Genomic DNA, 24114 nt, shown 5'->3' with positions numbered 1-24114 from the left:
CACATATGATGAGGTAGGACAGACTAAAAACCCACTGGCTTTCTCTCTAAAGCAGTGAACCTTGATTAGGAAAAAAGTTAGTCTTCCTAGATTGAACTTCTCTAAGGAAGTACACATGGGGCTGTTTTCTGAAAGATGAGGGTGGTTTCTGCTCCAGCATTGTCCATGGACTTCCATTTTCTTTGCTCTTAGCTTCCATTTGAATGACAGACCTCCCACTGACAATTTAGAAAGTTTGGTCTTGTTTTGTATGTCTGAGGCTTGATGGAGCACCACCAGCAAGCTCTGTAATTCCAAAGCCTGCAACGTGAGCTCCTACTCGGCCTGTCCAGCCTTGAAGCCACCTTCCTGACAGAGCCACTGTGGACCTCTTCATTTAGAAGTGAAACCTTCCAGTCCAGTGAACTGAAGCTTTAGTCATCCCTGTCTTGGTAACACCATGTACAGAACGGGGTTGGGGACTAGTGAATTAAATGCATTGACTGAATCTAACTGTAGCAGTTCCCATGCTGGGCCCTGTGAGAAAGGATTAAGATGAGACGGCCTTTAGCTCTTGAAGCTCTTGATTTTCTCAACGGGTGACGTGAGGCTCTCCTCCACATAAGGAACTCAATCACTTGCACAGCATCTGTTTTCTCTGTGGGCTGGGAGTCCCACAAGGGCAGGCATCCTATCTGTCTGGACCATCGCTAGATCTTGGCTTCAGTGCCTGGCATGTAGCAGCTATCCTTTAATATTCGTTGTAGAACTGAATGGGGTGTGCATCTGTCTCACCCACTAGAGAAACCTCCTCCAGGGGAAGGAGGCCTCAATGTCCGCACATGATCTGGCGGACAAGAAGTGTTTGCGGAAGTGGATGGTCGTAGCTCAGTGGAGGTCCAGTGGGCCACACCTGACCAGGACACGGGTTGGGGGTGGAAATTCTGGGCTCTTTATGGGTTCCCATCTGATTCTGCAGAGAGAACTGTGGCTCCTGCTTTCTTACGTGACCTCTTTTCCTTACTTGTGATTTTGGGGACTGAACTCTTAATCACAGGTAAGCTAAACACGGAGAATTTCCTCCAGAAGTTTCTACAGAATAGCCAGTTCTGAGCACTTAAGGCCAGCGATGTGCTCAAAAGGGGGCTCTGAGGGTATGAATCCTGCCGAAATGGGGTTTCCCATTGAAACAGTGTCTAATGGAGGAATTATGTTTCTTATCAAGGGATTAGGATACCAAACTTTTCCTAAAAATGATCCCAAGTGTGACATATCACCAACATATCACCAACTATAACTATCAAGTGGCTTTGTGGGGCCATGAGGAATCAGTCAGAAGACTCCTGGGAGAGCAGCTAGAAAGATGGGCACAAAGCAAGAAGGTCCTCAGAGGCTTGATCATGGAAGACAGAGTAATGCTCACTGCAAGGGCCATGAGTTGCTAGCCTGGATACAAGGGGCACAATCAGGCAGGCTGGGACATGTGCTGCTCTTAGACCAAGGGTTTTCCATAGGGAGGCAGTTCTGAACTCTTGGTCATCAAGCCAAGGGCTACTAATGACCATTAGACCACAGAATATCAGAGCGGGAAGTACTGAGAACTCATCCAGGCTGATCCCACTGTTCTAATTCTGTAAACGAGGAAACTGAGGCCCAGAGAGGTCACATGTTATCAGCAGTAAAAATTTCACATTTCCTTGTGATAGTATCTGACTGTTTACACTAGTTTGTCATGTAAAAGAGGCTGAGTTATATTTGGTAGCCAGACAGGCAGGGAGGTATATGTGGAAATGTAAAAGGACTAGTCATTAGTCTATGATTGAACTGATACTTAAAGTGAAGTAGGTAACTCAGAAAGAAGGAAGTGATGGTCTGATTTTTCCACAGGAAATCCTTCCTTTGAGTGTGTACCCACCTCCTCCCCTCACTTGGGCAGCTGGGCATTTCTAGAGAGAACCATTCCTCATGTGAATAGGAGACTCCTGGTCTTCAACCTGCCCTGGGTCCCTAGCACCACTGCAGTGACCCTCAGAGACCTCCCCATTTCCCTTTCCCTTTGGTGGTCCTTCCATACCTCCCCACTCCCTTTTCCTCTATTTCCTTATTCTCTGTCAAAAGGAAGACACCGAGGATACCATTTCCTCACCTTGTTTCTCTGGCTGCATACCTGCTTCCAAATCCTTTTGCTCAGCCCTCTGGATCCATCATTTTGAGTTTTCTTCAGTTTTCCAACATTCCCTTCTCTTTCAGCACCTTCATGTCAACAGCAACCTGACTGCAGCCAGAATCCTGTCCTGTCAACCTTTCCTAGGCAAGGATTTAAAAAGAGGCATACATTCTCTCCTCTTCCTGGTGGCTCATTCGCATATTCCAAGGAGCCACATGCCCCCAAATCTGATAGATGCTTTTCAGTTCATGTTTACTTGCCCGTATTTCACAAAGGAATTGAGGTATCAGGATAATGCAAGATGAGAGATTACGAATAACTAAAATAGTCTTAGGGAAAGTATAAGTTAAGTATAAGTTAGAATGGAAAATCAGACAGGTCTCACCCAGAGACCAAAAGGGTGCAAGAAGGTGGAGGCAGAGACTGGAGTTATAGGTCTGCAAGCCAAGGAATTCCAATTGCCACCAGGAGGTAAGAAAGAGGCATGGAATAGATTCTCCCCCAGAGCATTAAGAAGGAACTAACCCCCAGGGTGCCTGGGTGGCTCAGATCCTGACCTCAGGGTCCCAGATCAAGCCCCACATCAGGCTCCCTGCTCAGTGGAGAGTCTGCTTCTTTCTCCTCTAGTTTGTGCTCTCTACACACACACACACACACACACACACACACACACACACACACACACAAAGGAACCAACCCTACTGCTATCTTGATTTTGGACTTCTGGTTTCCAGAAGTGTGAGAGAACAAATTCTATGGGTTTAGGCTATCTAGTTTGTGGTGATTTGTTACCATAACCCCAAGAAACTAATAGGGGTGCACCCTTGCTCTTTCAGAGCTCCATGCCTCTACCGACATGGTTCCTTCTCCCGGAAGGGCTCTTCCCCCTTCTGTTAACCAGAAAATTTTTATTCTGCTCTGAAGACTCATTGGAGATCCTGGGCAGAAGAGACTCTGGACTTTTCCCAGAAGGCCAATACATATCCATCCCAGTACTCCTTGCCTGTATGACAGTCTTCATTTTGTGTTTGTCTCTTTAATTGCTTGTCAGCCCCTGAGGCTTGGGATTTCTATCAAGTCAACCTCAAGTAAGAATACTACCAGGAACAGAAAAGGTCAACAGCAAACATTTGTTGAATAATAATTTGGGAGGCAATAGGAATACCAAAGAGAGGAGGATTAATGTTGTCTGAGGTAGTCATAAAAGTGGAATGGGATATTCTACGCAGAATCAACAAAATAGGTAAAGTATGACCTGTCCAGGGCCAGGTCATCCATCCAACGGTACTGGAAGGGGGAAGGAACTATAGGAAAAAGAAAAGGAGTGAAGTCTGCAGACAATGAAGCTTGAAAGTCTTTGAATGTTAGGCCAGGAAGTTAGACTTCAGCCTGTGGGCCATGGTTCCTAATGTGAGAACTACCACTTTCCTCCGGGCATCTACAGTTGGACACTTGCCTTGTGATCACATTCTTCTTCTTAGCCCCCCAGGAGCAAAGCAGAAAACAAAACAAGATGGTCTGTGGATTACTGACCATTGGCCTTGCCCAGTTATTTCAGACTATTTCCAATTCAGTGAAAAAAATATTAAGACGTTCCCAGTAGATTATGAATGAAACTAGTTCTTGCCCTGACATATGTACACACTTATGAAACCATCACAATCAAGATAATGAACATACTCACTAACCCCCAAGTTTCCTTGTGCCCCGTTGTGATCTTTACTTCCCTTCCTTCCCAAGCATCCCCACCTCCCAGGCAACCAGGGATCTGCTGTTACTAGATTAATCTGCATTTTTCACATATTTCACCATGAATTTTAAATTATTGAGTACTGTATCTTTTTATTCCCATAAATATTCTTGAGCTGTATTCTTGGAATCGGTTGTTATTGGAAACAGTCTGATTCGTTCAGATCTTGCTTTTAAGTGAGTTAGGCAGAACCACAGAGGAGTTTAGATTGGGGCGAATTTCCCCCATTACCGAGGCAAAGACTCTTCTCAGTTTTGTGGTCAGTGCCACACCAACCATGTGACTTTCCACTCTGACTGGTGAGAAGAGAAATAAATTTGTGGCCCATTACGAGCTCCAGAAAGTTTCCTCTAATCCTTTCGGTTGATTTCCTCACACATGTACACTAACCAGTACTCAGCCCAAAGACTTGAGAGGGACCCTCTGCAGATCTCTGGGTTCTCTCTGGGCAGCTCTTTCCTCTCTGGTAATCGGAGCTGTAGTCAAGACACTTTGGCTTTTCCAGACTCTGAGCTCTGTTTCCTGACCTCAGGGGGACCACCAGGCTATTCCTGGGTTTGCCCTTCTTGCTTCACAATGGGAAACCCCTCAGCAGTCAGGTGGGGCAACCATACAGTGCACCTCGCTTATCGGGCGTCTCTCAATGTTCACTGTACTTCCTTGTCTGGCTTTCAGTGACTTTTTTTTTTTTTTGAAGATTTTATTTATTTTTTGGCAGAGAGACACAGTGAGAGAGGGAACACAAGCAGAGGGAGTGGGAGAGAGAGAAGCAGGCTTCCCGCTGAGCAGGGAGCCTGATGCTGGGCTCCATCCCAGGACCCTGGGATCATGACCTGAGCTGAAAAGGCAGCTGCTTAACAACTGAGCCACCCAGGCACCCTGACATTCAGTGTCTTGAAAACTACTTCATATATTTTTTTACCTGGTTTCAGGATGGAGGGTAAATCTGGTCCCTATAATCTTGGCTGGGAAGTAGTAATTCCTGAAACTGCTTTTGATGACACTGACAAATGCAATCTATTTGGTCTTCTGAACTCTTTTATGCTGCAGTCATATATGGGTATCTCATGCTCATAAACTTATTGAGAAAATGGGTACATATAATATATATAAGGTTGTATTTTTCTCTATTCAAAAGTAACTTAAGAAACTATTTTTGGTGAATATAGGGCGCCTGGGTGGTTTAGTTGGTTAAGTGCCTATCTTCAGCCTAGGTCGTGATCTCAAGTTCCTGGGATGGAGCCCACATTGGGCTCTCTCTTTCTCAAATAAAGTCTTTAAAAAAAATTATTTTGGTGGACATCCTTTTGTGGGAAGGACTGTTCTGAGATTAGGGTTGTAGCAGAGGATACCGATGTTTTGTTCACATCCCTGCTTTTCTGCCAAAGGCTGCCTGCGAGCTGCCGAACCCACTTTGCCTGGGTGCAGAGAAAGCCAGGGTCACTATAGATAAAAGGCTCCTGAGGACAAGTTCTCAAATGACTGATTTAAAACAAAACAAAAATCACACACACACACACACACACACACACACACACACACACACTCTGCTCCTTTGCCCTTGATAGGGCAGCTTGAGGTGTGGCCTACAGTCTCTAGTACTCCTTTAGATTTCAATGCTCCTGGTGGGGGGGGGTGGTTTGGGGGGAAAGGTGGGGGGGGCAGGACTTGACTTGATAAGGCTTGGATTCCTTCTTTTTCCTGCCTCACTTCCCCACTCCCTTACCGGGTTTAACTGGAAACACTTCCTAATAGCGGTTTAAGAAGTGACTTATTTCCGGGGCACAGCTCCGGTCATGGTCTCAGGGTCCTGGGACTGGCCCCACATTGGGCTCCCTGCTTTGCAGGAAGCCTGCTTCTCCCTCTCCCACTCCCCCTGCTTGTGTTCCTTCTCTCGCTGTCTCTGTCAAATAAATAAAATCTTAAAAAAAAAAAAAAAAGAAGTGATTTATTTCCAAAGCGTTAGGATGGGTGTGTACCATGTCCATTGTATACATCACATATGCATTAAAGGCACCAGCAACTTAAGTTGTTCTCTCTGGAAAGAGCAACACTTAAACAGCTTCATCAGGCAAAGTGATTCTTTGCAAGGCATGCGTAATAGAGCATGTCTTCCAACAAATGATACTTCTCTGAATGTTAACCCCAAGTGTAAAACCTAAGGGCTTATGCTAGGCCTGGGTCCTAGTGATGATTCCTACAACCTGACATTCTTTTTATTTATTTATTTTAAAGATTTTATTTATTTGACAGAGAGAGATCACAAGTATGCACCGAGGCAGGCAGAGAGAGAGGAGGAAGCAGGCTCCCTGCTGAGCAGAGAGCTGGATGCGGGACTCGATCCCAGGACCCTAAGATCATGACCGGAGCCGAAGGCAGAGGTTTAACCCACTGAGCCACCCAGGCGCCCACAACCTGACATTCTTGACCAACTGAATGTCCCACTAGATAATCTCCAACTCCTTCCTTCCCCACGAGCTGACTCCCTTAGTTCTCATGCCACGATTATTTGTCCTAATGGAGCTTACACCCTTTTTGATGCCCTAGTGCTTTTGCTTCCCAGTTAGACCAGTAAGCATCTCCCCTCAGCCAGCTGTCTCCAGTGGCCCTGTCCTTCCACAAAGTGGTCCAGAAGTTCTGTAGCCCTTCATGCCATGGAGCTGCTCTCCTTATTTTAGATGAATGGGATGTGTCACACCAAACTCTCAAATATCAGCACAGTTTGATGACAGAATAAGCCTTGTAAGAGAAGGATACATTGGCTCTTACTTTCAGATGTAGCAGGACACCTGTGCTCCCCTTCTCACTGGCAGAATTACTTCTGGGATAAGACATCTGGAGCTGGCATTTCTTTGTTGTGAAGAGCTGTCCTGCGTAACACAGGATGCCCAGCAGCACCCCTGGCCTCTAGTCACAGATGCCAGTAGTACCTTCTAAATTGTGAAAATCAAAAATGGTACTATCAGGGGATCAAGACAGCTATGCAGGAATGAAAGTCTCTTATTTTGTATGTAATCTTTTGTTGGCAGAGGACTTTTTGGTTATTTCCTATGAGAAGCTTCTCTCCATATCTTTTATCAACAGATTGATATACAATTAATCTTGCCTCTTTACACACAGCACACATCACTCTTTTCACTGTAGCACTAACAAACAGTGTTTCACTGCCCATCAGAGAGGCCAAGAGAAAAAGGAATGACAATGTCCCATTACTGTGGGAGTGGGAAGACAAACTCTCTCACACACTACTAGGAATGCATAAATGACTGGGGAGGATTAGGACTTTTTGGGAATGGAATTTGGCAATATATGTTAAAAGGTACATGAAATACATGCATATTTTTTTAGACCCACAAATTCTATATTATCACAACAATAATCAGAGAAGATACGATGTGCACAGAATTTTTTTAAGATAATGAAAATTAGAAACAACGAAAATATTCAACAACAGGAAGCTGGTTAAGTAAGTTATGGTGCAGCCATACAACAGGCTATCACGGAGCCATTACAAATAATGATGTCGACACATACTGGATTGGAAAAAACATTTTTACATGCATTAAGTGAGAAAACAGGTTACAAAACAACGTAAATACGTATAGAAAAAAGTTGACTAAGAATTCTAACCTATCTTTGGGTGTAAGAATCTGTATGATTTTTTAAAATTTCTTCCCTTCAAATGAACATGTAACCCTTGTGTAACAAAAATAAAGATCGAATAATAGGGACTGCAAATAGCACGGACCATGAAAACAAGACTTTCTATTGAGAGAACAGGAGGCAGTTTCTCTCCATTCGATTCTAAGAATTCGATTCACACGAAGCAAGCTATCGCCCAGGGAAGGACTCACTTAGGCTCCCTGTAATCTAAGTGGGGCCAGAGGCCAAAGATGTTTAGCCTGCTCAAACTTAGCAACTGAACAGATTCTTATTGTTTGCGACATCTGCTTCTTCTCAATTGTATTTATCCAAGTAAAATATTATCTGCTCAATTGTGGAATCTCTACTATATTTTTAACTCCCCATTTTCATATGGAAAATTAGTATGTGAGTCCCTGATGGAATGACTTTAACTGAACACTTGGTGAAAGACTCAGGTGCCAAGGCAACGAAGAGTTAATGGGAGCAGAAGCTCCTGTTTCTGCTCTTTCCTACCACCCCAATGCCCACAAGTAGAACCAGCTCAGCTGCTTTCCTGTCTGCATAAAAATGCATGGACTGGGGCGCCTGGGTGGCTCAGTGGGTTGAAGCCTCTGCCTTCAGCTCAGGTCATGATCTCAGGGTCCTGGGATCGAGCCCCACGTTGGGCTCTGCTTAGTAGGGAGCCTGCTTCCTCCTCTCTCTCTCTGCCTGCCTCTCTGCCTATTTGTGATCTCTGTCTGTCAAATAAATAAAATCTTTAATAAAAAAAATGCATGGACCTGAAGGGTAAATTATATCCTAGAACATATATCCTAGAGCTTGTCTAATTAAAAAATTAAAAAAAAAAAAATAAATGGGGGATGGTATAGGTTAATGTGCAGAAGTGAATTAAAAAAAAAAAAAAAAAAGAGCCCTTTTTCTTCTTTTCTCCCAACAATCTGCCATGTATGAAAGAACATAAGGAATCCCCTCTGCCCTGAAAGGAGATGCCTTCGTCGTGGAAGCAATGACAGTCACACCACACCAAAAATAAGCCATGCCTGTCCCAGGTCTTAATGAGGACTACCATGAATTATTTCAGATTTATCACTGTGTGAAGCCATTTCTCATGGCTGTCACTTTTAGCGGGGTTGTAAAAGACTCTGGCCACTTACCTGAAGGTCAAAACAAGCACAGCTGAGGTTAGGAAGTCATGAAGCAACACACAAAGAACAATTTAGACTTAGTTGAGAGCAGGGTAGCCACGAGGAGGGTGGTGGACTGAAGACTTCAGTTGACGCTCAAGCTATTTTAGGGGGAGACACTCTCCCTTTCCCTGCAGAAGGTAAGAGGGCGGATCCTACCAGATACACAGAAATTCATGTACTTCACAGAGAGTAAAACACAAATGTAAGAACGTGACATTATAGAACTGTCCTGATTAACTGACTCCATCTCATTCTCTTCTGGCATAGAGCTAGTGCTTGGCCAACAAGGGCCTTGGGAGCCCGGTACGTGGAGCCTGTATAACTTCAGTCCCTTGTCTAACCCAACCATGCCCTTTGTCACCCAAACTCACATTGCCTTGTTAAATAACAGACAAGCTTATTTACTCTATTTCAGACATTTTATTTTTCCGATTCTAACATTAGGCATTGATAAGTACAAAAAATTCACAGGTACAAAAATTTCTGTATAGCCTTGTGGTAGTTAAAAAAACCCGTGAAAATAAAACAGTGTTTTAAGTTGGGCAGTAGTAGCCATCTCTATACATCTGAGTGACAGTCTCCTTGAAGTGTGGCTGTAAAAATGGTGAGAACTGTTGCACTGTGATGATGTTACAATTTTTTATGACTCTTTTTCACTTGTCCCAGGAAATCTACCTCATGCCATTGGCGCTGGTATTTTGCTATAGAGCAATTCTCCGCCTCTTTGGGGCTTCAATGATGACAACTTGATCCTTGATCTTTCAGCCTCACGTTCTGACCGTTGGAAGATTCTGACACCAGCCTCAAGAGCGAGAACAGCTGGGTTGAGATTTTATAGCTTTTACTCTTCCCGATGTTAAAAAAGAAAAAAGTAATGCTGAAAAAGATTGATGAATTTTTCATATTGGAATTAATTTGTCCTCCTGCAAGGATTTAATTTTCATATTCCCTCTGCAGATAGATTATATCTGATGAGCTTTTATTTTTTCAGAACATTAAAAAAATTTGTTTTTTTCTTGAAAAGATTGTTTCTTCTTATCCCTAGGATTCTGAGTAAAAATGATGGACGAGAACAGGGGAAAGCTGAGTATATCTGTTTGTTTGTTTTCCCTACATCTAATAACCTGTTGGATACAGAGACTGCAGATCTCCATGGTCTTTGTTCAGCAGCTCCAGGTATGGCAGAGATGACAGACAAAACCAAAAGATTCACTTTATTTAATCACAGACAGTAAAGATCTTCCGTGGATGTTCTAGGCATGAAGACCAGACAAACACCAGAAAGCTGAATCAGAAGCTGTTTCACAGCTTAGACTTTTTCTTCCTCTGCTTAATGAGAAATAAATTATCATTGCCATCAGCCTCCAAGTAGCTCTCCTTTTTCTTATGCTTGTTCCGCTTGCCCTCTCTGGGCGGCTTGTCTTCTCTTGGCTTATGGGAATGTGATGAGTGGTGGAAGGACTTGGGAGCCTTCTGGGTTTTGAAAGAGCCAGGAGAAGAATGGAGTTTGGGGCCCCTGGGGAAGTCCTCATCTGCTTCATGACACCTGTCAGCCTTCCTGTGTTTCTCACGCTCTTTACTGCTCCTGCTCGCCTCTTTTTGGATTTCCTTCTTTTCTTGAGGCCACCTGTTATTTTTACGGGAGGCATGGCTCTTCCTCCTGTTATGGTGGGACCGCGTATCTGCAACTTCCATGTGAGGTCTCTTGAACTGCCTAGGGAAATCCCCATTCTTCTGGAGTTCTGGAAAATAGAAAAGTATTTCTGCATTTTCAGCAACCAGACAGTCCATGCACAGCTGTCACAGGTCTGTAAATAACTCAGCAGAGAGGGAAACCAGATAATGCAATGTTCATGATATGACATTCAAAATAGCTGTCACTAAAACCACTCACCAAAAACTGCATGGTTCTAGTTCTGCATCTGATTGCTAGAAATGGAAAATATCCAGAAATCCAATGATATTTATTCTATTCAATACAGCTGAATTAGGTTGAACAATGGAGATGAAGACTAGTTAGAACAGTAAACATCCTAGCTTTGTGAAGAAAACTCAGGTCTGACCATTCAAGTTCTTGCAGTGATAGAGTAGCCCTTGATGATAAAGTGAAACAAGATGTATAAAATGGTCTTTTGACAGACTCATATGACATTTCAATTCCCTCTGAAGATAAAGTCTGGCCACAGGACTTAGAAGTGGATGCCACACCACACAGGAGATCTTTCCTCCAGAGTGGACATCACTGGCTTGGAGAGTACATACACACACATGGCTATCTTAGAGGTTCTGGACGGGACCTGCTGTTCAATTTTGCTGGGACTTGGCACCCTCACTCTAAGTGTTTGATGGATGTGATTCTAATTGGTAAGTGGGAGATGAGGTTCCAGTGAGGGATGAAAATGAGCATGCCAACAAGACCTTGAAAGATTAAAGAAGTGGCCAATAAAAAAACAGGTGGAAATACAAGTATTTAGGGGACCAAAAAATAATGAATTCTAGGATATAAAGCAAAGGTAATTAATTTAGGCTTTATCATAAAATAAAAATTCCAATAGACCATAGAGAACCTCAAAGTAGCCACAGAGTTGTCAATCTAACTAGTTAAAAGGGAAAACAAATGGTTTTTCTAGCATTATAAAAGTTATCAAGACTCATTATAGAAAACCTGGGAAATACAGAAAAGTATATAAAAAATAAAACAGTAGCCACAATCTTTTAATTCAGAGGTGACATTTTGGTGCATTTCTTTTAAATTTTTTAATTTAGTTCCCTAATCAATATCTTCATGTACTATAATTTCTCTCTCTATAGTTGAGATAAAGTTCATATGAAATGTCCTATGTAAAATATGCAGGAGTAGAGAAGTAGTTCCTTTTGAAGAAGACCCAAACTCAGAGAAAGTCGGGAAAAGAATAACAAGAAGTTGCAAAGAGTTAACAATGTATGGGTGAACTTGAAAAATATAGAACTGTTTTGTCCTGAAAGCAACAAAAGTAACTTGGTGAACCATCGTGAAGGATATGGGAAGAAATAAGTCAAAAGAGTAGGCTCAAATTATAAAACAGAAGAACTTTACGTTAGTGACAGTAAAAAAGGAACCCAAGAGGGTGGCTGTGGACAGGAAGCTCTGCCGTAATCATGGCCGGTAAGAACAGACTTCTTTGGAGAAGCTCCAGGGATCACCAGGAATCACCTAGCAGAGAAAGCTCTTCTTTCCATGAAAAATACTAGGGATATACAAAGGGAAAAAATAATTACTTGACAAACAGAAAAATCTCAAAGGAGCCTTTACAAACTCTGAATACCTACATGGCTGGAAGTATGTTCTGGACATTTTGGTTATTATGTGAGAAAAATGCTTACTGTGAATAGAACATAACACAGTTTCTGAGGTGGGTGCCTGATTTCTGGAGATCAAGAAAGTTCTGTTTTTTCTTTTTTCTTTTTTCTTTTTTTCAAAGATTTTATTTATTTATTTGACAGAGAGAAATCACAAGTAAGCAGAGAGGCAGGCAGAGAGAGAGGAGGAAGCAGGCTCCCCACCGAGCAGAAAGCCCGATGCGGGGCTCGAACCCAGGACCTGGGATCATGACCTGAGCCGAAGGCAGCGGCTTAACCCACTGAGCCACCCAGGCGCCCCAAGTTCTGTTTTTTCTGACAATTATTTAAAAACCTTTTCTGTGTTAACCAATGACCCCCTTAGCAGGGAAATACAGGGCAGAAGAAGGTATTTAGGAACTACTGCAAAGGTGGATCTCACAAAAAGTCAGTAACATACCTTTCACTTTTCGTTTTATTCTCTGTTCTCTCTCCCGAATTTCATATTTGTCATCATAGTAGTAGATGAATGGAGACGTTGGAAAGGTCTGGTTAAACATTCGTCTTTCTGTACATTCCTGCAAGTTGTTTGAAATTATTATTTCAAATTACCAAATTTGAGATTATGATGTTACCAGGGCACTGCTCAGATCACCTTTCTGCAAGATTCCGAACCACTGTAGTTAGAGATGAGCCCCACACCAGGGACACCTGGCTAAGGGTGCAGTCTTAACTGGGACGCTGGGAAGATCACACCCAACCACACCCAACCACACCCAACCACACCCAACCACACCCAACCGTGCTTACTGGCTTCTTTGAGGCTTGGATTTTCTTTCCTTCTATACCCTTGAAATCCTTATCTTTTTCAACCTTCCCAGCCAAACCCCGCCCCCAGTCGGAGTCAACAACAACAGGGACCGAATCTCCAATGCACTTGCCTGGTTCCTCTGTCAGCGGGTTTATTTTATTTGGCCTCATGTTGCTTCAGACCTTTGCTTGTCTGTCTCTCCCAACAAACAGCCTTCCATCAAGTGCTTCTCCTTTCACATTTACACCCTAAATGTGGGTGTACATTTTTAGCCCTTTGCTCTTTTCCCTTCACACAAATGGTTTGCAGGCTTCTTCTAACCCAACACTCACTGCTAACAAGGGCAGTGGTTCTTATGGTGGGGAGCAGGATGACGGTGGCAGGTTATGTATAGCTTGAAACTGCTCCTAGGTAATTCTGAAACACCCCAAAGGAATCTTCTCTTAACTCCCCCGACTCAAGATGAGATCACGCCTCTCACTCATTACCCTAAGTCAGCTTCCCACTCTCATGACTCTGGCTTTTCCACTGCTGCTATTTCCCAAATCACATTCTTGGCCTGAGCCACATCCAATATACTAGGCTTTATTTATCATGACCTGTTGATATATTTTCATTTGGTATGTCTGGAACCAAATTTTCTTTTCTCTGATACAGGCTTCCCTTTGGAACTTCCCCATTTCTATCCTCTGCCATCCTGCTTAAAATGTATTTTATAAATGTTTAATTCTTCTTAGTTAGATATGGAAGAAAATTAGAATACCCCTTAGGAAGAAAATATGTGAAACAGCCACATAACATTTAGTTGACTTATTGTAACTTTGGCATAATATATTTGACTTATAATTCTAAGACATCTGACCAAGCTGGTAGCCACACACTTAGAAAGATAATTTGCAGAGTTTAAAAAATTATGAATCACTTGAAATACATACTTTAGTATAAAGTAATGGAAATCTGTACCTACTATTAGGCTTTATCAAATCATAACATTTTACCTTAACTTACCTCAATTTTTGTCCCAAGGAGTGAAGCATTAATAATACAATTGAAATCCTCTTTCCCATGCCTCATTCCTCTTTCCCTTTCCAGAAACTGCCACTGTCTTAAAGTTGCTGCCTGCCTTTCTCATATGTTTTACTCTTACAACTAATAAACAATAAACAATGGTGTATGTTTGAAGTGTGCAGACTTCATAAAAACAGCATCATTCTATAAAAATTTTGAAGGAACTTTACTTTATAATAGCTTTACAGAATAAACTGGGTGATGGTCTCTTGGATTATCTGTTTCTGAATAAAGGTTTGGTAAAACTTGACTGTAAAACTCTCTGGGTCTGATATATTTCAGGGGAGAGAATTATGATTACTAATTTAATTTTTTTAGTGGTATTGGTCCATTAAGATTTATCTTCAGTCATTTTGGTTAATTAGTATTTTTTTGGTAGAATTGCTTATTTTATCTGTATTTTCAGACTTAATTTTGAACTTTATAAAGTTTGTATAGTATTCTCTTATAATTAAACAATTTTAAACTACTTATAATTTTTATTCACTATTTGTACCTTTTCCTTTCCTTTGAGTAGTTTTCCTAGAAGTCTTTTTTCTTTTGAAAAGAAAATATTTTCAAAGAACCAACTTTTGGTGGTTTTGTTGATGTTATTAATTTTGTTTTCTATTTTAATAATTTAGGGTCTTTATTATTTCCTTCTTCCAACTACCTTTAGAGATACTGTATTGTTGACTTTCTGGATCTTTGGGGGCTTTTTTGGATCCTGCAAGTTATAAGGCAAACCTGTATGGTAACATAAAGAATTACTTTTATAAATCACTATCCATGGTGGCTCCAAGTTCCCAGAAGAAAGGACACCCATGCAAGACTTGGGTCTAAGATTCTGTTATAGTCTGAATATCTGTACCCTTCCCTTCACTCCCAACCAAAATTTACCCCCAACGTGACAGTGTTAGGAGGTAGAGCCTCTGGGCAGTGATTAGGTCATGACGATGGAGCTCTGACAAATGGGATTAATTGTTCTTATAAAACAGGGCCCCTTCCGCCAAGAGCTCCCTAGCCCGTCCCACCCCTGTGAGGACACGACAAGAAAGTGTCATCTATGAGGAAGGCAGCCCTCACCTGACATCAATTCTGCTGGAGCCATGACCTTGGGCTTCCGAGCCTCCAGAACTCCAAGACAAATTTCTGTTGTTTATAAACCACCCCGTCTATGGCAGTTCGCTTAAAGCAGCCTAAGTGGACTAAGAGAGACTCTAACCATAAAATATATAAAATTACAAAGAGGTACTAAAGGTCTGACACACTCCCAGCGCCCACTCATACTTTCACACGCTCCTGGAGTAGGCTCTCTGCCTACAGTTCCTACTGTTTCCTCTGGTAGTCTGCCTGCCGCAGAGATGCCTGGGACGGTCCCTGCCTCCCTAACTAGACAGTGAGTGGAGTCAGGGCAGGGCGGTGCCACATTCACCTCAGAATATCTTCCACATGAAGAGGCTCTTTGGTAACATCTGTAGAGCTGTATTTCTGAAACCGAAGGGGAGGGGTCCTCAGACATCTTTAATCATCTGCACAGTCTCCTATTTGGATCCTGTATGGTCTAGACTGGTGTGACTATACGGAGCTATACAGTACCATAAATATTTTCCAAAGCTAAATGTAAATTATATTTTGATTATCCACATCGCTGGTCCCCTCCATTAGCACAGACAATTGATAGTTGGCTATATAATTTATCTACTGTTCTGGATTAGCCACACCACTGATCTTCTTCATTAGTGTGAATAATCTAGAGTTCTTCATCTATGGCAGTGACAAGGCGGCCAAATTTGCTTTATTGTAAATTAGAAACTATCTAAATCTAGATTTCAGGGATAAATTCCAAATGTTTTTAATATATTTCCTATCTACATTAGCAGGAGTGACTAGTAACCAGTATGTGTCCAACTGTCATTGTTTTTCTTTAATTGAACAAACATAAATGCTAAAATCACACCCCTTTGCTTTAAAGAGGTCAGCAAGCATGAACTGTACACCTATGTGATCTGTGTGGCAGTGGAATGCTTATGTGGAGAGGTTTCCTAAACAGTGTTGGCAACATCTGAGTTTTGGCAACGAGGAGGAATGCCCAAAGCAGGAAAAGATCTAGAGAGGATAATTTTGTAAGAAGAAGTTCTCTCTAATAAGGCTTTCAGTGTGAGTTCTAGGGAAATGAAGGAAGTACACTGCACGGTCTCTCTATCCTTATCACTGTACTATGGATTTGTTCACACTGGAAACAGGATCCCTGTGTCAGTACTGGGAAATCTCCCTGTACAACTTCTTTGCTTTGTAGATAAAGACACTGAGGACCAGAGAGAAAATGTTGGTTGTTCAAATCACACGGTTAAGTCAGTAGCAGAGCAAAAACTGGAACTGAGGATCAGACCTTCATCCTACTCTCCTATTCTATCCTTTCGCTCCCCCCCCGCCCAGGTCCTGCTGCCCCAATACAGAAGAAAAACTTCATGTGCCTGTGAACTGTGCCCGGGCCTTTTCTTCTCCCAGCCGTTCTGTCTCTCCCTAGGCTATTGAGCTTCAGCCCGAGGGTCTGCATGGTCAGAATTCAAGTCACAAAGGGCAGTCCTCCCCCATCCTACTGCTCAGAGCCCTACCCATTTTGAGGACTCTGTCCCCACTGAATGCTTTCCATCTCTTGTCATCAGATCGAATCTGATTTTAGTTTATTTTGGTTTCTAGGCTGCTAGGAGCCCACCCGGAGACTCGGGATGTCTTTCTCCATATAGAGTTTCTACTTTTTGTGCCACCGCCTTTGTTCCTCTGCCGCGGGGTTCCCAGAATGCTGAGTTCCCAGAACTCTGAGTCGATTCTTACTGCAGCCTGTCTCTGAGTTGAGCTGCTGCTGCTTCATACTTAGTGAGACAACTGGCTAGAAGACTCCCTCCCATCCCATGGCAACCAGTTTCTTCTGCTCTGACACCCCCGTACCTGAAACACACATAATTTGGCCCTTTCAGTTGGGGCTGGGAACATGCAGTTTGGATAGGGAATTTGGACGTTTGTGGGGCATTCAGGCTAGTCAATGATGCAGCCCCTCTGTCTTTTCACCAGCATCGGGGTTTACATGTGCGTGAGGAAGATTTAAGGGTATTGTGTGTAAACACTGGAGATACTGGAGAACTACACAGAAAATCTAAAATCAGGATTTGGCTGTGTCAAAGTCATAGCAAACATAAGAACTCATGAGAACTGTAACCATTCTGCTGACTACTTCTATCTGTCTGATTGATTTTATGGCTTCTGTATTTGTTTTAGCCTAACTTGTTCCTGTACATTTACAATAATTAGAAGAATATGCTCTGACAGATCCCTTACCCTGGCAGGGATGGGAGAAGTCAGTCGGCTGAAAATATACAAAATCTTACTTCAGGATGTTAGTTTATTAAAAAAGTAAGCATTTAGAATTACATTCGTTTCATCTTTTGGCAACCACTCCCAGCACAACAGAATGCTTTATGCCCCAACACTACTCAAACTTACGTGTCCATAATGGCCTTCTTGCCCACAGTTGTAGCAATACACTAAGGCTGATTGTCCAGAAGGGGTCTTCGGCTTTTTGGGTGGTCCAGGTTTGGTCTGCAACATGAGTATTTGCGAGGGTTTATTACATGTTAGAAGAAAACTGAAACCTGATACTTTCCCGAAGAGCTCCTTTTCGGTAAGAGACTCCTTAGAGAGACGGCCTCCTAGAGTTTTGTGTGAGGACCTCATGTCCAGATAGTTGTCTGTGTTAGTGTGTAACATGACATTCTTTCAGACGAAATCAGTGTGTTCTTTCCTCTCCTTCACTCCTCATTGCATTCGGCGCTGTGCCCAGGACCGTGCGCTCGGTATCAGGTCTCTCAGAGAAGCACAAGCGGCGAGTAGAACGTAACAGACATATAAATAAATAATGACAGAACGATGTAATAAGCACAGTGACAGAAACATGTACAAGGTATGAATGCAGTGGCAAGGGGGACCCACCATCGGATGGGGTGGAAGAAGTCAGGGAAAGCTTTCTTCAAAGCGTCAAACTTAAATCTACTCTCAAAGGATTAAGTAGAAGTCAAATGGAAAGTCTTAGGTAGAAGGGACAGGATGAACAATGGCATGAAACTGAGAAGGAGCATACATGCTGACAATGTACAACACGCACATCCAGGTGAACTTGACAAACGAGGCTGGAGAAAGCAGGGCAAAGAAGGGAGGGCCTTATAAATTATCTTAAGGAGCTTGGGGTTTATCTGGGCTTTTCCATTTTGAGTGTAGTTTTAAATGTAGGAGCCAAACAGTTAGAATTTTATTTCAGAAAACCATTTGGGCTTGGAGTTGTGCAGGGGCAGAGGGGAGTGGTGGTAGTGAGTACGAGAGGAGAAGGCTGGATGCAGTGAGAAGGTGGCTGTAAGGAAAGCCAGTGAGGTGATGAGGACCTAAAGTCCTAAGAGTAAAGTACAAGATAGGAAAAAGGGAACAGATTTGGCAAATACATGAGGTGATAAAACCAGTATCACTCGAACACTGGAAAGACACGGAATGAAGGAAAGGAGAAAATGGAATACTTTTTTGGGTTTCTAAATCGGGTGAATTAGCAGTAGTACCAACACTTGTTTCAGAAAAGGCAGGGGAAAAAAGAGCCAAATTAGAGGGAAAGATAATGAAGTCTAACTTGGATGTTGTGTATTTTGGTAGAGATGTCCACCAGGCAGGTGTCTACGTGAGATTAAAGCTTAAGGAACAAGTGTGAGCTTCCAGGTCTATCTGGAAGAAATCTGGATAGTAGTGGAGACTAAGGTGATCTGAGCGGACATCATCGCCATACCCAGTATGAGCAGCAGTGACGCAGGATGGAACCCGGGAACAACACCACTTAAGGGGCAGACAAAGGAGCCTGAGAAAGGGACAGAGAAGGAAAGTTTGAAGGAGGCAGAACCACGGGAGAACACAAAGACCTTAGAGAGTAGCTTCAAAAAGGATGAACTGAGCTTCACTGAGCTTCAGTGTCAAATATAGGAGAGGCTTTGTGAGATCAGAACTGAGAAACATCTGTTAGATTTGTCAACCTTTCATCGATAACCTTAGTGTGAGAATCTTGGAATTAGTGGAAAGATAAAAAAGAGTAGAAGGCAGGGACGCCTGGGTGGCTCAGTTGGTTAAGCAGCTGCCTTCGGCTCAGGTCATGATCCCAGCGTCCTGGGATCGAGTCCCACATCGGGCTCCTTGCTTGGCGGGGAGCCTGCTTCTCCCTCTGCCTCTGCCTGCCATTCTGTCTGCCTGTGCTCGCTCTCTCTCCCTCTCTCTCTCTGACAAATAAATAAAATCTTAAAAAAAAAAAAAGATTAAAAAAAAAAAAGAGTAGAAGGCAAACAGGCTGAAGCAGTGAATAAAAAGGTGACAAAACCGTAAGGAAGAACAAGAAATGATAACCCACAGTTGCCAGGATGGTGGTTACTCCCAGCGGGGAGAAAACAACTCACAAAGGCTTTTTGGGTAGCCACAATTTTCTATTTCTTGAACACAGTGGTGTTATAGAAGTTATGTGTGTGTTATGTAACTCATTTACTAAACTGTATATGTTTTATGCACTTTTTAATATGTATGTGTTACATTTAACAATAAGAAAATTTTTTTTTAGAGATTTTATTTATTTATTAGAAAGAGAGAGAGAGAGAACACGAGCAGAGGGAACAGCAGGCTCCCCACTGAGCAAGGAGCCAGATGTGGAACTTGATCCCAGGACTCTGGGATCATGACCTAAGCCAAAGGTAGATGCTTAACCAACTGAACCACCCAGGCATCCCAGTAGGAAATATTTTAAAAAGACTGAACAGAGGTTGAGAATATAAGACAACGGGTATATATTACTTCGAGAAGCTGAATAACAAGGGGCAGAAGAAGATTGAGCAAGACCTAGGAAGGGGATTTGGTGGAGTTTGCTATTAGAATGAGAGAGAGAGAGAGAGAACTGAACACCTGGGAAAGCTAGTAGAGATGGAGGAGTTGGAAATAAGAGAAAAGGGAGAAAACAGAGCAAAAAGCCTGAGGCAGCGGGGGCCTTAAACAGAAGGAGAAAAACCTAATTGCCCTCCCACTCCACTCTTTTTGGATATTGGAAGAAAGCTAAGGACAGGGTATAAATTTGGGTAAGTTTCTTTTCTCTTTCTCTTTCTGTCTTTTTCCCTTTCTCTCTTTCTTTCTATCTTTTGTTAGGTCAACAGTATACCCAACACAGGGCTTGAACTCATGACCCCAAGGTCAAGAACTGCAGACTCCCCAGACTGAGCCAGCCAGGCTGCCCTGCTTACGTTCTTCAATGGAATGCACAGGTGGTCTGTGGAGGTTTTACTTTCTTGACACCAGAAAATTATCTATAGGTTATAAAAACTGTTTTCAAACAACTTTACTTTCAGTTTCTATTTCCAAAATGGAAAACTGGAGGGTAACAGTAACCCAGAAGCTCTTTTCTACTGGAAATGACTATATAGGTTACACAAAATAGAATTCACAACCTCAGCTCTTATCAATTGGGATATAATAAAAAAACACAGCAAAAGGTCTTATATTCTCCAATAAAAAAATGTGGTTCATGAATGAAGACAAGCTGAAGGTCATCAAGCACAGATTTGATAGGGATGCACACAAGCAATGTACCACTCACTTACTGCAGTGGTTCACACATTTGTTCAGGTATAGAATGCCAGGAAGACATGAAATTGTTAAGCAGAAATTATTTTTCCATCTTTGTGTTACCTGATGTGACACAAAATTGCAACCATGAGCATATACGTGGTTTAAGAGAAAGAAATAAGGGGCGCCTGGGTGGCTCAGTGGGTTAAGCCGCTGCCTTCGGCTCAGGTCATGATCTCAGAGTCCTGGGATCGAGCCCCGCATCGGGCTCTCTGCTCAGCAGGGAGCCTGCTTCCTCCTCTCTCTCTGCCTGCCTCTCTGCCTGCTTGTGATCTCTCTCTGTCAAATAAATAAATAAAATCTTAAAAAAAAAAAAAAAAGAGAAAGAAATAAAACCCACAGATATGTCATGGATGTGAAGGCAGAGCACAATGTGTCAAGGAAGACGTTGTCAAAAGCTACTGGTGGGTTAAATAAGATAAAGACTATGAAATCCACTGGATTAGCGATCGGGAAGTAGCTGGCAACTGGAAACTGTCGTGAACAGTTTGAGGAGTGGAAGTGCAAACCAGATTGTAATGGGTTTATTAGAAGTAGAAAGAAATGGAGAACAGTACACTGATGACTTTCAAGAGACTAGTTTGGGTATGGGGAAAAGGAAGGGGACAAGTACAGCAGAACAAGTTCAAGGATGCCTCCATCAGTGATTTTTTTTTTTAAGATTTTTATTTATTTATTTGACAGATGGAGATCCCAAGTAGGCAGAAAAGCAGGCAGAGAGAGAGGAGGAGGCAGACTCCCTGCTGTGCAGAGAGCCCGATGCAGGGCTCAATCTCAGGACCCTGGGATCATGACCTGAGCCGAAGGCAGAGGCTTTAACCCACTGAGCCACCCAGGCGCCCCCATCAGTGATATTTACCATAGTACTGGGCACATGGCATGAGCATATACATGCATTCTTTCACTGATTTACTAAATAAATAATTACTGAGTGCCTAATACATGCTAGATATCTTAGAACAGATCAGATAATCGAGAAGTGAGACAAAAAGATCACTGCTCACATCTCCCGTGATGGAAGACAGATAAACCGACAACACACACACACACACACACACACACAATATCAGATAGTAATAAATGGCACACAGGCAATGAAAACAGAGATATGATTGAGAGTCTCTGGTGGTGACTTAAGATTGAATTTTAGAGAAACTCTCACTGGGAGGGTCATTTTTTGTGACCAGTCCCACCTCCATCCCCCCGAAGTATGAAATGAATGGGGACAGCATTCTAGGCCTAAGGCATGAGGCACAGGGGATGCAAACCCCTGAGGTGGGCATTGGTTTACCAAATTCAAGTGTCTGAAAAATATCTACAAATTTGCAAGTGTAGTAGGTGAAGGAAGAGTGGGAGAAGAGGAGGTTCTAGAGATGGAGAAGGACTAGATAACTTAGGGCTTTAACAATCAGAGTGGAAGGCACTAGATTCTGAGTGGCATGAAAATCTAGTCTAAGGCTAACTGAAGGTGCTCAGTAACTAGCTGGTAAATGAAAGACTGATGATAAACAGAATTATCCACCCCCCAAATAATAAATGTTCTCGAAAAAGTTACGTTTATAAATTTTTCTGTGTGTGTGTGTGTGTGTGTGTACGCAAATATATGGCAATTTACCCCTGAGACAAGATATCCAGGTTCACTGAGGAGAAGGAAAATATGCTCACTATGTTTATTCCACTGGAATAAGAAACTCCACTGGCTCAAATCCTATGCAAAAGGACAAGATGAAATCAGGCAGTAACGACAAGGGGGAGCCAATAAGGACCAAATTAAGACGGATATCCAAACACTGGAACTTTGCCTTGATTGGTACAGATGCAAATAGGGATTTCCTCACAGGAGAGCCCATGGTAGGTATCCCCCTGGCACTACTGGCTTCTCCTTAAGAATACAGAACACAGGAAAGCCACACTACTGTGCAACTCTCCTTGGCTCGTTCCCATCACATACTCTCAGAATAAAGGCCACAGTACTCCTGATCCTCCTTTCCCTATCTCACCTTCTCACGTATTTCTCATGTTTATTATCTGCTTCCCCCTTGCTAGAATGTAAGGTGTATGAGGTATGATATCTTTGTTTAGTCCACTATGCATCCTTATGTCAAGAATCTAGAGTAAGTGTTGGCAAACTATGGCTGATAGGCCAAATCCAGCCTACTGCCTGTTGTTGTAGAGCCCAAGGCGAGAATGGCTTCTACATTTAAATGGAAAAAAAAAAAAAGAAAGAAAGAAAGAAAAAGAAAAGGGAAAAAAAGGATATTTTGCAACACATGAAAATTCTATGAAATTCAAAATCCAGTGTCTGAAAACAGCCAGGCACATCTGTTTACAGATTATCTGGGGCTACTTTTCTTGTATTATTTTAATACTACTATAGTTAACATAGAGCATTATATTAGTTTCCTGGGTATAATATAATGATTCAGCAATTCCATATATCACCCAGTGCTTATCAGACATTTCTCCAAAGAAGACATCCAGAAGGCCAACAGACACAGGAAAAGATGCTCCACATCCCTCATCATCAGGGAAATGCAAATCAAAACCACAATGAGATAATACTTCATACCTTTCAGGGTGGCTAGAATGAAAAACACAAGAAACAAGTGTTGGCGAGGATGCTGAGAAAAGGGAACCCTCTTGCACTGCTAGTGGGAATGCAAACTGCTGCAACCATGTGGAAAACAGTATGCGGTTTCCTCAGAGTTTAAAACAGAACTACCTACCACCCAGTTATCTATGGCAACTTTTCATGCCGTAAGAGTAGAGTTATGACAGAGACCATATGGCCTTGCCAAGCTAAACTATTTGCTATCTGGCCCTCTACAGAAGAAGTCTGACAATGCCTAAGCTAGAACATATAAAGTGCTCAATAAAGAGGTGGTGAATGAGTAGATGTTAAAGATTCCAAAATTTCATAGAGTGGAAATGAGTCATGTGGCCAATAGATGTGTTTAAAGTAAATCTGAATGCTGAAAAATCTCTGCTATGGATTAGGATGCAGAGCAAAAGTTTTACAGAATTCCTCTAAATTATTTTATTGCCTAAGTCTGAGGAAATTACAGGTAGTCCTAATGTTGTTCCATCTGCCGGTATCACTTTTTGCCCAGAAAAACATGGTGCACTCCTTCACCTCCTTCAAATCTTGGCTCAAAGGTCACATTAGTAAGGCTTTCCTGATCCTGATCAAAAGACTGACAGCTCCATCCAGCTGGTGTTTCCTACCCTGCTTCACTGCTTAAAAACAAAACAAAACTCCATGTCACTTTTCACATCTCACATACTATATATTTTGCTTGTTTGTCTGTCCTTCCACTTGCATTTTGAGGCAAGGAGGAAGCAAGCCCTGCGAGGGCAGGGATTTTTGTCTGGTTTTCGTTCACTGCTATATCCCAGACCCCAAAAAGGGCCAGGCATATAGTAAGAGTTCACAAAATATTAATAAATTAATAATGAGGTAATGCACATATAAAGCACATGGCCCACAGTAAGCATCCAATACATTTTAGTTATTGTTTTG

At 42.4% G+C, this 24114-nt stretch overlaps 1 protein-coding gene across 4 annotated transcripts in view; it reads right to left on the bottom strand.

The window, feature by feature from the left end:
• Positions 1–9128: 9128 nt before the first annotated feature.
• ZCCHC7 (zinc finger CCHC-type containing 7) overlaps positions 9129–24114 on the bottom strand; it is a 253325-nt gene continuing 238339 nt past the window's right edge. For all 4 annotated transcript variants that reach the window (XM_047699083.1, XM_047699084.1, XM_047699085.1 and 1 more), the window contains exons 7-9: positions 17409–17504; positions 12507–12624; positions 9129–10470 (exon numbers count right to left, since the gene is read on the bottom strand). In XM_047699083.1, the coding sequence (XP_047555039.1) occupies positions 10031–10470; positions 12507–12624; positions 17409–17504 (654 nt within the window). In that variant the 3' untranslated portion in view covers positions 9129–10030. The remainder of the gene's footprint in view (positions 10471–12506; positions 12625–17408; positions 17505–24114) is intronic.

The sequence above is a fragment of the Lutra lutra genome, chromosome 13 (genome assembly GCF_902655055.1).
Source record: "Lutra lutra chromosome 13, mLutLut1.2, whole genome shotgun sequence".
Taxonomy (NCBI): Eukaryota; Metazoa; Chordata; class Mammalia; order Carnivora; family Mustelidae; genus Lutra; species Lutra lutra.
The sequence above is the reverse complement of the archived record's forward strand: the minus strand, read 5'-3'. Positions and strand labels throughout refer to the sequence as shown.